The 14,197-nt window shown below is 37.6% G+C and overlaps 1 protein-coding gene across 1 annotated transcript in view; it reads left to right on the top strand.

Annotated features, from left to right (window-relative positions):
* Positions 1-5,271: 5,271 nt before the first annotated feature.
* The window catches only part of LOC145676217 (uncharacterized), a 176,805-nt gene continuing 167,879 nt past the window's right edge, over positions 5,272-14,197 (top strand). Inside the window, exon 1 of the mRNA XM_081747142.1 lies at positions 5,272-5,524. Within this exon, the coding sequence (XP_081603268.1) occupies positions 5,333-5,524 (192 nt within the window). The 5' untranslated portion in view covers positions 5,272-5,332. The remainder of the gene's footprint in view (positions 5,525-14,197) is intronic.

Here is a 14,197-nt window from a genome sequence, read left to right as displayed (position 1 = left end):
CTTAATGAAGGACAATGTTTTGTTTCTAAATCAATTACATTATCTAATGCAAATATTCTTTTAATCCAAAGTGATTCCTCTAAACTTTTACAATAAAAGTTTGAATTCTTTGAACATAATTGATATACAAGGTTTCGTATGCATGATACAGTATATCCAGTTTTGCTATTCCATTTCAAACCGTGTAAATTTAAAGTTAACCAATTTGTTTTTGACAACCTAATGATAATAAATTATAATCTAGTGGTGATTTTACCAAGCAATGGAAATTAACTGTATCATCGCATGCAGTTAAACAAAACTCACGAATGATAAATTCGTTATCAGACATTTCAAAAACCTTGAATATCGATAATGTACTGATTTACACATGGGTAAATTTCATTTGTGTGATGAATAAAAACGGAATAATCTGTCCGACAAATTCTGTATTTTTTAAAAGATCGCACATTTCACGCATAAACCATATAAATGAGATTTTACTATGTTCTTGTTCAAAAACTTCAAAAAGTTCACTATGAGTTTTATTAATAGATAAGTACTTCGTTGCAAATGTTCCAGTATTATGTAGATAAGTACAATCATGAGGAAGATTTAACTTGCATTCCATGCATTCAATTGGATTATTGTTACGTAAATATACTTTTATAGTTTTAATACACAATTCACATTAATGTTTTCATCACTACATAACACACATGAAACACTAGCTCTATTCGAATACATTTTATCAATCGGGAGAGTCCGGTTTACCTCTGTCTTTTCTTATGAAAATGTCCAGTAGTTCCAGATGGTAGTCTGTATCTCTTAATAATTGCGCATACGTTTCATAGAATTTTTCACTTGTTGATATTCCAATAATATGCGTGTATGCATACAAGTAAAACACATCTTCAACACTAGGACCTGCTATAATACTCCAAGCAAGGGTTTCAAATGACTGGGTGTACATTCATACAATCATGCGCAAAATCATGAAGGGATCCGTCGCATATTAATGTATCCTTGAAATCCCATTTTTCAATAGCCTTCTTTATACATTCACGATCCACCTTTTGACTATTACAACAAGAATCTAAACCCGAAAATCGTGATGTTCTTGATAATACAACTGGAGATGACGGCGGGGATGGTGAAACTGTTGTTAGCACTGGTGATTCTGTTGCATCAAAATTATATTCTTCATCTGACGATGATTTGTATATTTCTCTTTCAGCATCAGATATTGCTTCAGTGTTAACCTCGTAGGGTTCTTCTTTCTAAAAGAGATGCATGATGTCTCTCTATATATTTTCCGCTATAGCCCGTATTTAAAGTATTTTCATACCCACAAGGTAATCACGTGTTCATTTACCGCGGCGCCCAACTTCTTTACTATTACCAATTAGCATAGGGGCTAGTTTGAACATGTTCACCTACCGCAACCTTAATCTTCTTTGTATTCTCCACCGACAATGTCTTGTGTTCACCTACCGCGGCGCCAAACTTATTTTTATTACTCTGTCGGCACTGTGATGTCTGCCCGACACGGTGCCAGTTTTCTTTTGTATTTGTCTACATGTTTTAAGATGCACCTGCAAGGTAATTACCAGACAACGCCATCTTTCACTCTTGCCCAACCAGTTTCCAAAAAGCGCGCGAAAATTTCAGTTCATGTCTTGAGTTCACCACCGAAAGACGTACGAAAACCACGCTCTGTATATGTACCAGCATCGCGTATCGTACCGGAGTATATGTATTCCGTACACGACGTCTTTCAGACGGAGAATCCACAATGTGACTCGCATGAATAAAATTTATTTCCTCCCATCTTTAATATGATCACAATCAAATGTAACAACGAGTATGCTTGAGCATACGATCCATCAAAATACAAATAGCTATGCAGATGATCGAATTAAATAATACGAACCAATTAAAATAATTAATATAATCACAGCATAGCTGTTCTACATAGTATGCTTAGCATACGAACCAATTAAAATAATTAATATGATCACAGCATTGCTGTTCTATACGTTCTTAATTTTCGTAATATAATTCCTCTGAGTTTTCTTTAATAAAAATAATTAATATGATCACAGTATAGATGTTCTACAGAGTATGCTTTAGCATATGATCCAATACATATCCCGAGTTTCCTATAGAAACGAAAGAATAAAAATCACGTGATTCAGGTCATTCAAACTTTTCTAGAAACTACTCCATCCCCCCTAACACTCAACCTTTTTTCCAGGAACCCGTCTGACCACCTAACGGTCAGGGTAAAAAAATCTATCTTTTCCAGTGACGTACCCAGGGCTGGGGCGGCCCCACAGACATAAAACTGGTTAAGTAATAAATCAATTAATCAAGCAATAGCTCTTTTGTCTGTAGCTGTTTTGTTAACTCATTTTGCCTCCTCACTTTCAGAATGTAAAAACGTCACACAACAGTGATTATATGAATTAAATTTTGTTCTTTATGGCAATATGAAAAAATCTCCGTTTAGATTCATTTTTCTCTTTGAGATATGAGACAAACGCTTTTCCTGACCCCATGTTAGACAGAAAGATTTAGGAAAAAGAATTGAAGATTTTCTTTATTTCCATTGGTGTAATTTGCAAAAGACTGGAAATTCTTAAAGAATTGTTCTTAAGTAATCACAGGTCTGAATATGAAACGAGTCGTCGAATGAATGAGATTTTCAGGTTTAGAAAAGATAGTTTAAATGCGTAGCAGGACATTTAAATAAGTGTTCATACAAACAATATGCAGAGTGTAGTAACTTTTGTAGTGAGAAGGAAAAATATATCCCTTGTTGGGAGTGTTAGGGGGAAATCTCTAATCAGATTCCAATCTAACTACAAACGAATTCAAATTACGTTGAAAGAAATCATCAGTAATAGAAGTAGCACTGGTCTAAATATGAGGCCAATGGATAACTACTGTGGCACTGTTATTCTATTGTGCAAGGTGCCTCGAATTGACTCTGTCGCTTGTCGGTGGAAAATGTACAGAAATACTCATATATTGGTGGTGTGATCGGTTTCGACCAAAATGTTACTTGATGAGAATGTCAGTGCGTGGGAAGAAATGGTGGTACACAGTTTTTTCATTTCTCATTGATATGGCTTGTCAGAATGCATCGTTGCTAATGAGGGAAACTCAGGGAGAAAATACTAGATACTATGAATTTCGCAGATCAGTCGTTCAAGCATACTGTAACATGTTAGGACAGTCTTCAGCACGGAAAGTAGCTTGTAGAAGTCCTAGGGAGGTACGTGTTTCCCAAGAAATTAGAGTCAATTCTGATCGAAATCAACATGAACGTAAGGATTGTACGCAGCGGCGATGTGCTAAATGTCACGAGCGTACAAACTTGATGTGTAAGAAATGCAATGTTCGTTTGCACGTTCATTGCTGATATGAGTATCACGTCAAAATATAAGTGTGTCTGTAGAAAAATACAGAAAATTCATTTTGTAATATGTATTGTGAGGTACTATATATGGAATATACTCATTGGTTTATATGGAAACACAACTGTTAATTTGTTAAATGTACCTATGTCAAAATATAAATCTTTTGAGAAAGATGTCCTCTGAAATTGTTCTTAAAATACCCAGTGCCACTTGAAGGTGACACTCCCATATCATTAGTAGTATTATGTTTTTGAACTAAATGAGACATATTCTATAACCATTAAGGCCAAACCACTTAAAACATGTAATAGTGCAACAAAAATTCACTTCCATTAACTTATGGGCGTTGACGTTTTAAACGTATTAAATGTCACATAAATAAAAGGACCCTAAGGTTTTTTAATAAAGACTACAAAAGACTAAGAGCGCTTATCAGGGGGGAAGGTGGGGCGCTCGCCCCCTCTAAAGGAAATTGTACTTCGGAAGATCGAAAACCCAATAGATTTTTTTAGAATAGTTACCGCAAAATTTGAGACCATTTGAAATGTCGCTTATACTTGACCCCCCTGAAGTCACAACATGGCCGTTCTTGCAAGGGACCTACATAATATAAAAGCTTTAAAACACCTCTTTATAGCGATGATTAGGAATAGGTTGGAATAATGTTGTGTTCTTTGGGATCCTGTTCATAAATTACAAGCATATAACATAGAACGAGCCCATTTTAAATTTTTGAAACATCTTTATTTCAAATTGTATAATATCTCGGCAACTAAAAATAAGATCTCTTCTCTTTTACTTAAATTTGATATGCACTCTCTTTACAGTAGACGTTTCCTTATTGAACAAGTATATTTGTACAAAACAGTAAACTCAGTGACAGATAATTGTAATTTACTCCAATATATTAATTTCAATATACCAAAACGATCGTTGCGTAAGAATTTAGTATTTAACATAACGAGATCTTATATTACAATTCACCAGGAGTCATTCGTGGTTAGAGCTTGTAAAAATTTCAATCAGTTGGTTTCATAATTCTAGACCATGACTTGTTATCCTATCTCTATATATTTGCGTATTCTCAAAAATAATATTTTGAAGAGACATTTTGTGTGGAATAACAAATAATTACGTAAGAAGTGTTATCTCTATGAATTTTGAACCTATACTGGTGACTATTTTTCTTTTTTTAAAAAAATATTTATACTAATTTATATTACTATTAATATTTTAATTTTGTTTTTATTATTTAACTTCTATTTTTCCTTCTTTACATTATATCTTTTTCTTTCTTTCAAAATATATATATATATATATATATATATATATATATATATATATATATATATATATCAAGGATCTTATAAAATAGAGAATCTGCCCTTACAACAAAATCTTGAAGCCATACTTCACAGTTTCGCGAACCCTACTCTGCCCACTCCGCCCAATAGGATCGCAATGTTTTGAGCCAACAATCATGGCGGAAACGTAAGTAGCCAATCATACGATGGCATAAACGAGAGTAGCCAATCTGACGTGTCGATTCTCGTTTTTTTTTTTTTTTTTTTTTTGGCTTCATTGATTTAATAGGATGAAGATATATATGGGCAGATCCTCTATTTTATAAGATCCTTGATATATAATTACATGACGATACCTATGTTCCTCTGTAAATAGAATTTGGCTCTGTAGAGGACTGTTATAAATAAATAAATATTTTTTACATGTTACAACAAATTAGATGATTATTTGAGCAGACTTGAACATACATCTAAAATTTATTCTAATTCTCTTGGGAGAAAGTTGCATTAAAACTTCTGACAATTGGAGTCGATTGTTGTGAAATTTCTATAGATGTGTAAAAATTATCAAGAGTTGAAACAGTGTATTTTCTATTTAAATAATGTAAAGTGAAATTCTACGGAATGTCTACCACCACTGGAAGACGCAACTGTCGTCGAACGACTAGTTCAATAGATTATCGAGACTACCGCCATTACTCGTCAATTCAAGCACCGAAAACTCGTCTGGATGTTGAGTCACGTTTATCACCCACCAGAGCAATTAATCCACATTCGAAGAATGTTATGATACAGCCAAATGTAAAGGATCCAGAGGTAAGATTAGATTTTAAAACCTCGATGTGTTCATGAAAGATCAAATTATTAGTTATTTTCGACTGATTCTATTCATAATATAGAGTGATGTTATAATTGGCTGGATTAAAGTTTAGCGTTCCTTTCAGCACCAAAGCTGTATAAAACGTGTGGACGTACAGGGCTACCTTAAGATCCTAACCACATGGGCTTCCTACGGGAATCGAACCTGATTCTTTCGCGTCAAAGTCGCACGGAAATGTTATAGATTGAACATTTAAAGTAAGATTATCTTCTCACAGAGTACAGTGTAAACAAACTTCTTGATTATCATCGTCATAGGCATTCTGCCATTATTGGCAGGTTACTTGCCTCAACTGAGAAGTTTCCATGCTCCACTGTCTTCCATTAGCCTCTTCGTCTTCACGTGCGATTTTTCTGTTTTGATATCGACCATTAATTGTAGTATTCTTCGCCCCCTCCCTCTCTTTCCTGCTACCATACCTTCTAGCATATCTCTCATAATACAGTTCCTTTTTAGCCAATGTCCCAACCAGTTTCTCTTCGTCTTCTTAGTAATATCTAAAACTGTTCTTTCCTCTCGCACCATTCAAACTCCCTTTCATTCGTTTTCCTCTCGACCTAGCTAATTCTTCCCATTATTCTTAGAATCCACATTTCGAAAGCTTCCAGTCATTTTACTTCAATTTTGCGTAATGTCCATGTTTCTGACTCATACAGTACAATACTGCACACAAATCACTTTATAAGTCTTTTTTCTCAATTCTTTATTCAAGGTTCCACAAAATAGTATTTTCTTCCTCCTAAAGGCTTGTTTCGCCATTCCTATCCTTGCTTTTATTTCACATTCACACTTCATAGCATCATTAATAATAGCAGCGGCGTAGCATAAGGGAACGCCGGTATGCCCGGCATCCCCTGCTAATAAGAAAAAGTAAGTATTTCATTATACAGGGTGGTCATGCATCAATGACGGAAAATTTGGGAGATGAATCTACAGGTAAAAACAAGCAAAAACTGTTATATGAACATTGGGTGAATGCGGGTTCGTTTGGACGCTAGAGGCGTCTGAAATGTCACCTTCCGAGGCGGCAATTTGCAATATCGCAAGAACAGAAAGAAATACGAATGTCGGGTCAAAAGATATCAAAGGAAACCCCATCCAAAGAATCCAATTATGCATAAGTGATGGCGAAACAGTGGCAGCGCTAGAGGGGTTCACAAAGAAAGTGAATGAAACATGGATAAAAGTGAACAATTTATACTGAAAAATTATAGGAGGGGATGTTACTTGGAATATGCAGCAACAAATGTTAATGAGCAAACGCAACAATGGCTACGCTGCAGGGACACTATGGGAGGCGGATGTAGGAATACAGTATCTGTATAACGGAAAGAAATAGGAATGTCGGGTCAAAAGATATCAAAGGAAACCCCATCCGAAAAATTCAGTTATGCATAATTGATGGTGAAACAGTGGCGGCGCCAGGAAGCATTAACGAAGTGAATGCAATGCGTAGAAAATTGAACAATTTACACTGGCAAACTGTAGGAGGGAATGTTACATGGAACATCAGCAACAAATGTTAATGAACAAAGGCAACAATGTCTACGCTGTAGGGACCTATGGAAAACGGAATGTAGGAATACAGTATCTGTATAAGGGAGAGAATAGGAATGTCGGGTCAAAAGATATCAAAGGGAACCCCATCCGAAGAACCAATTATGCGCACGTACTGCGGAACATTGGCGGCGCATGCGAGCTACAAAGAAACGGTTAAACACTCTTAGTGATGATACGTGCAGATCGTACAAAACACGTACGGAAGGTGAGGCCCAGTGTACTGTAAAAACAAGAGGTATTGTACTTACCGTGGTCAACATAATGATGTTTTAAAGAAGGGGTTCAATATGTCCTCCTTGTTCTTCGAGACAGAGTTACACTATGGCCTAAGAATTCTCTGACTTTTGGCAATAACGCTGGCGTCTGCTGTTGTGTGGCAAATGCAGCTCATACACGCTAGCGAAGATCTTCAATACCATGCTCGGGCCGTGTATACACGAGACTCTTCACGTAACACCACAGGAAAAAGTCAAAGGTATTCAGATCGGGTGAACGTGGGGCCATTCTCTGCTTCCATCTATCTACCTGCGTGGAAATGTTTCGTTGATATATGCACGAATAGTGTGACATGAATGGGAAAGGACCCCATCATGAATAAATCACATACACTGTCGTGTCCTCAGTGGCACGTCTTTAAGTAGAATAGGTCGGCCCTAGGTCAGAAACTGGAGATACGATATTGCTTGCGTTCAATCGCTGTGGTAAGAAGTGTTGTTTCACAAAGTCGTCATCAATAATACCAGCCAACACATACAATTGGAAACGCTGATGATGCTTCGTCTCTACAATTGCATGTGGGTTGTTGAGTGTCCATCGATGGTCATTGCGGACATTTTTGATGCCATCCCGTATGAATGCCTCATCCGAGATCAACATCTGTGTAGAACTTTTCTCCGCGTTTCATTCACTTTTTTGTGCCCCTTGGGCCGCCAATGCTTCGCCATCACTTATGCATAACTGGATTCTTCGGATGGGTGTTCCTTTGAAATCTCCTTACCCGACATTCCTATTTCCCTCCCTTATACAGATACTGTATTCCTACATTCCGCCTCCCATAGTGTCCTACAGCGTAGCCATTGTTGCCTTTGTTCATTAACATTTGTTGCTGCATGTTCCAAGTAACATCCCCTCCTACAATTTTTCAGTGTAAATTGTTCACTTTTATCCATGTTTCATTCACTTTCTTTGTGAACCCCTCTAGCGTCGCCACTGTTTCGCCATCACTTATGCATAATTGGATTCTTCGGATGGGGTTTTCTTTGATATTTTTTGACCCGACATTCGTATTTCTCTCCGTTCTTGCGATATTGCAAATTGTCGCCTCGGAAGGTGACATTTCAGACGCCTCTAGCATCCAAACGAAGCCGCATTCACCCAATGTTCATATGACATTTTTTTGCTTGTTTTTATCTGTAGATTCATCTTCCGAATTTTCTGTCATTGATGCACGACCACCCTGTATATAAATTTTTGCTTGTAATTATCACTGCAATCTTCTGAATGCGCTCTCTCGCCTTACTTTGACAAGCGGAACCTCCGCATGCGCATCACTCAAATGCACATTTTCTGTCTTTCCTCTTATCGTATGCTGTGTTCCTTAGGCTTCCAGGCCTACTGCAAGCAACGTGGTTTTCGTCTGCTTTCTGTCGAATGCGCATGCGCAACTACTTGCTTTCTCACTCCTCCTCATCCCTTGCAACTCTACATTTTGCTTTAGGTATAAGCTGGCATATTCTGAAGTATTTCCAACTCTACCTATTTTGAACTAAGCTATAGTTTCTGTACAGAACGTACGTGCGCTAACGTCAAAACAGAAATGGCTAGTTCAATGCCTTTTTGAAGCATGTCGGTTATTTAAATAGTAGTATAAAAATAGTTATGCTTTAATCGTAATTAAAGGCAAACTATTAATCTTCATCATAAATACATAGTATGTCCAGTGGCGTTTTCGAGAAATTCTTTGATGGAACTCACACACACAAGCATAAATATAAAGCATTCTGTAGAATCACGGTCACCGATCTGATAGACCAAGAAAGCCAGCATTTCCCGTTCCTCGCAAAGATTGCGTGGGCCCTTCGGTATCTGGATATCTGACAACGAAATAGACGGGACGCAGACAAGGTTGGACGACGACAAGCCTGGACACTTAATTTTGGTCGCTCCCGACAAGGTTGGACAACGACAATGTTGGACGACGACAAGCTTGGACAACGACAAGCTTGGACACTTCTCAATTTATCCTCTTGCGCCAGACTCGAACGAATTCCTGAGGTGTCCAAGCTTATCGTGGTCGATCCCGACAAGCCTGGACACATCTCATTTTGGGTCGCTGACGACAAGGTTGGCCAACGACAAACCTGGACACATAGTGTTATCAATGTACAAGGGCAACTGTTCTCTCTGATTATACTGCAGTATTATTTTTATAACACCGTGATATTCATAAAAATCGTAAGAAGTACCACAGACATGATTATTCAATTACAATATCATATATCAATACTGAAAAATAAAACCCGGTTTAAAATTTTAAGAAAACGAGGACTAAAACCCAAAAATGCTTAGGGTTCAAACCTATTCAAGCCATCAGGCTTTGGGGCCGCTACGTTTCGACAACACCGTTTCGGCGCCAGCTCAGTTCGGCGAAAATTTTATGTACAAGGGCACACATCCCATTTGATTAACATAAGCGCCGAGCTGAAACGGTGGCGCCGAACTGAGCGGGTCCGTCAGGCTTTAACGCAGCACCTAGTCACAATTAACCGCACATGCATTTAATACAAAAGAGAACGCTAAGACTGCGGCTATTCGCCGTGAAAAGCAATCGCAGAAACTTTAAACGTGTTCACCTCTAGTGTTTGTGATTGTTTTACGTGGTGAACTTTTTGGAGTTCCAATTCAAAATAGAATCAATTTCCAACTAACGTATTCATTGATTTTTCGCGTCTGAAATGTAGAATGGCGACGGTTTTCTACATGCTTTCAATTTATGCTTTAAATCATGTTCACTTTCACACGCGATCACCTAAGAAAATACAATGTTACGCATTTGATTTGCAAGATATCTTGATCAAAAGTTGTTAATACATTTTCCTATCCTTCGACAATAAGGATATAAAACTAAACTACTAAACTATGTTCACTCTGGCGGTTTCTTATACATTTTTTGTCCGTGCGCATCTCAGAACGTTTAGTTTCTAGACCCGGTCTTAGTAGGCCTATTGGGAAATCCGGGTCTGCAGGAACAGATAATGAAATCTAATTGGAAACTTTCGAAATGTGGGCATAGAGAGAAAGGTAAATTATCAGAAAAAATATATAATGAAGGAGAGCAGAAGAAATTAAGTGCTGTAACAGCAATATTATAAAGATGGAATTAAAGATAAGTAGAATAGGTGAGACTACGCACTAACTGAAGAATGTGATAGGCCAGGGGGAGCGAGAAAGAAGCTTAGTATTAATTCAGACTCTTTAGATCAAATCTGTAACACTTGTACGAAAAGCAAGTATCAGCATTTAGCTGCCCGTCTGTCTCATTTTTCTTGGATTAGAGTCATAAAACTATCCACTCTTTCATACACTGATATGAAGCAAGAGAGTACCACACAGAATTTTCTCTACCATTCAAGACTACATCTGTATAGCTTAAACGATTGATTCAATTCTAACATTGCAGTTTGGAAACCCACACTTGTAACATTGTTCTCCATCGAGATGGCGTCCGTAGAAAAACACACTGTGCAATATTGGAATATTCTTGGTTTATATTTCAAAATTGCTCATGTTCTCATAGTCCGAAAATAACATCAAAATTAGCACAAATACTTGTTGTCCTAGCCTAATGCTGCTATGACACTGTTAGTTTCCTTTATTGTAGTTACTGGTTTAAATAAAATACAGCGATGCACCTATGAAAATATCCTAAATATGGCCTATACCCTCCTCAAACCAATCCTGGGCACGGCCCTCTTCAAGACGAACCCCATTTTCAGCTTTTGAACATCTTACTAAGAGGCACGCAAACAAAAATGCCCTACATGGTCATAGATCATGACTTTTTTTAGATATTCCTTGTTCTATCAGATAGTCTTCCAGAAACCAGATATACTTAATTTGCTTACGATTGCTCACCAGATGATCTCCCCAAATAACTCACTTCCATATTGTTCATCAAAAAAGTCCAAATTTGTTTGCGAAGTGTAGGCCTACTCACGCTAATAATTGATTCACCTCCCGTAACGAAATAAGCGTTTTCACGAAAAGAATTTCCTAACACTAGGCATTTAACCTGATCAAAGGAAGCATTTAACCTGATCGATGTTTAAGAACGCGCCCCTAGAGTCAGCGGTGCATGAAAACGTGGCTTTCACGGCAGAGTCACACGGTCCGTACTTACCATGATTTTTTGGGGTAATATTGCAACGATTGCTAAATACTTCTTGTAATTTTTTAAGTAAAACGAAAATGTTGTAAATAATAATAATCTCTTTTAATAAAAGATAAATAAATTTAAAATAATTCGAAAATCCTCTAGTAGAGGGCAGTAGCTGACGCGAGAAACAGCCAATAGGGGTATAGATGCGAGCCATGCAACTCTATATTGAAGGGCATATACGTATGAACTGGAAACGCCTTAACTGGTAGAGTTTGTTAGAACAAACATTTCAAATTCGGTCGTTGACGACAAGCCTGGACACATTACTCAAGTGTCCAGGTTTGTCGCGGTCGATCCCGACAAGCCTCGACACATATCATTTTGGGCCGTTGACGACAAGGTTGGACGACGACAAGCCTGGACACATTCCTGGGGTGTCCAAGCTTGTCGTGGTCGACCCCGACAAACCTGGACACATCTAATTTTGGGTCGCTGACGACAAGGTTGGCCAACGACAAGACTTGAGACATTCCTGAAGGTGTCCAGGCTTGTCGGGATCGACCCCGAGATGCTTTGACATATCTCATTTTGGGTCGCTGACGACAAGGTTGGCCAACGACAAGCTTGGACACAAAAAGTGTCCAGGCTTGTCATTGTCCAATCTTGTCGTCGTCCAACCTTGGCGCGGTCCCAAATAGACATACAGAAACAGGGCCCTTGAGTTGCATCTTCAAATGATATACGTATACACTTACGTCATATTCACGAACGGGCTCTGAGTTCCGGACCCAAGATTACAAATTTCTAGGGCAACCCCGTATCTTTTCTTTTTCTTAACAAAAAAAAAAAAAAAAAGAACGAACTTGAAGTATGGTATGCGGAGAAAAAGCTGCCGATGAGAAAGAAATAAAGGGAACTATACTGAAAACAATGTTCATACTGTGTTAAAAAACAGATTTTGTAAAAAAAAAATGCATAAAATAATTTAATATGTGCTAAGATGAAGAACTATTAAAATGTTTTGTTCAAATAACTTGGCCTAAGGGACAAAATAAACAAACGAACAAGGCCTCTTAATTGTTTAAAGAGAGATAAAGTGGGAAATATAAGGAGAATATCCAGGCTGGCTAAGGGAGGACGGAAGCAGCCAAAGACAGTCATGTGGGTGAGAGGACACCTAACATTCATGTAAAACCTTTTTCTCTTTGTAAAATCTTAGTTAGAGAAAAATCTGAGCCAAGTAAGGTCTCTCGTGTATAATATTTTGTAATAACGAAATTTACTTTATTTCAATGTAATTTTATTGTGTTTTTGCATTTTTATTAATCAATACAACAGTGGGGCCGAATTTTCTTTTCACAACGATAGTGGCAAGAAGGAGCTGAGACAATTGCATATTGGCTTCTAACGTAATCCACGCATTTGCTTCTGTGTGCCACACTAGGCCACCAATTAGGGGGCTTGGCCCCCTAAATTTTTTATAACCCTATATTCCCCTTGTAATAGCTATATATTGCTGATTACAGCAGTATTGCATTGCATAAGTGACCAACTTTGGCATCCCCATTTCGGAATACTACGCTACGCTACTGAATAATACTACCCAGGACTTCCTAATTAGCTGAAGAAAATTTCTGTACACCAACCCCTAACGTTAGTGCTTAATTAGTGTAGGTGCTACAAGTAAAATATCTTTGGTGGTCAGCGTGAATTTGCGCCCACTTCAAGCACTAACAAAGTAAATAGTGCATTCGTTAGTGCTTCCTGAAAATACTGACACTTTGTATGGAATTTGATATTGTTGAAGTTTGCCCCCACCAAAAATTTTGAATAAATCCCAAAATGTGGTAGCACTAACGTTAGTGCTTAGTGCATTTAAGTGCACTAATGACGCTCTAACGATTGCCGTTAACCCCATGTTTCTACCTCTATTTGTATAAAATTTGATATTTCTGAAGTTGGCCTCCCACCAAAGATCTTGAATAAATCCGAAAATATGGTAGCACTAACGTTAGTGCTTAGTGCCTTTAAGTGCACTAACGCTGCACTAACGATTGCCGTTAACACCATGTTTATATATCAATTGTTTGGAATGTGATATTTCTGACGTTGACTCCTAATCAAAAATCTGGAATAAATACCAAAATATTGTAGAACTGACATTAGTCCTTAGTGTGTTGAAGTGCACTAACGATTGCCGTCAACACTATGTTTCTACTTCTATTTGTATCGAATTTCATATTTCTGAAGTTGCCCCCCCCCCAAAAAAAATCTTGAATAAATCCCAAAATATGGTAGCACTAACGTTAGTGCTTAGTGCGTTTAAGTGCACTAATGATGCACTAACAATGCGCTAAGTTTTGTGAAAATCTGTCTGCATAAAGATGGGTGGGGGGCTAACTCCATATGAAGTTGGCCTCCCACCAAAAATCTTCAATATCTCGTAAACGCTGATAGCACTAACGTTAGTTCTAAATGCACTAACGTGCACTAACGATGCACTAATAATGTGCAACGTTTGATGTAATTTGGGAGATGTGGGGGGAGGCAACTTCAGGCACGTTTTTACTTCGTATTGTGTTTTACATTTTGTGAAATTATTTTTAAAACAAAATCTTCGTAATTTTTAGAAGATATTTCTGATTGAACAATGTTTAATTTTATTCCTGTT

Source organism: Thermobia domestica, chromosome 18 (genome assembly GCF_964235325.1).
Source record: "Thermobia domestica chromosome 18, izTheDome1.hap1.1, whole genome shotgun sequence".
Lineage (NCBI taxonomy): Eukaryota > Metazoa > Arthropoda > Insecta > Zygentoma > Lepismatidae > Thermobia > Thermobia domestica.
This window is presented reverse-complemented; position numbering and strand designations above follow the sequence as displayed.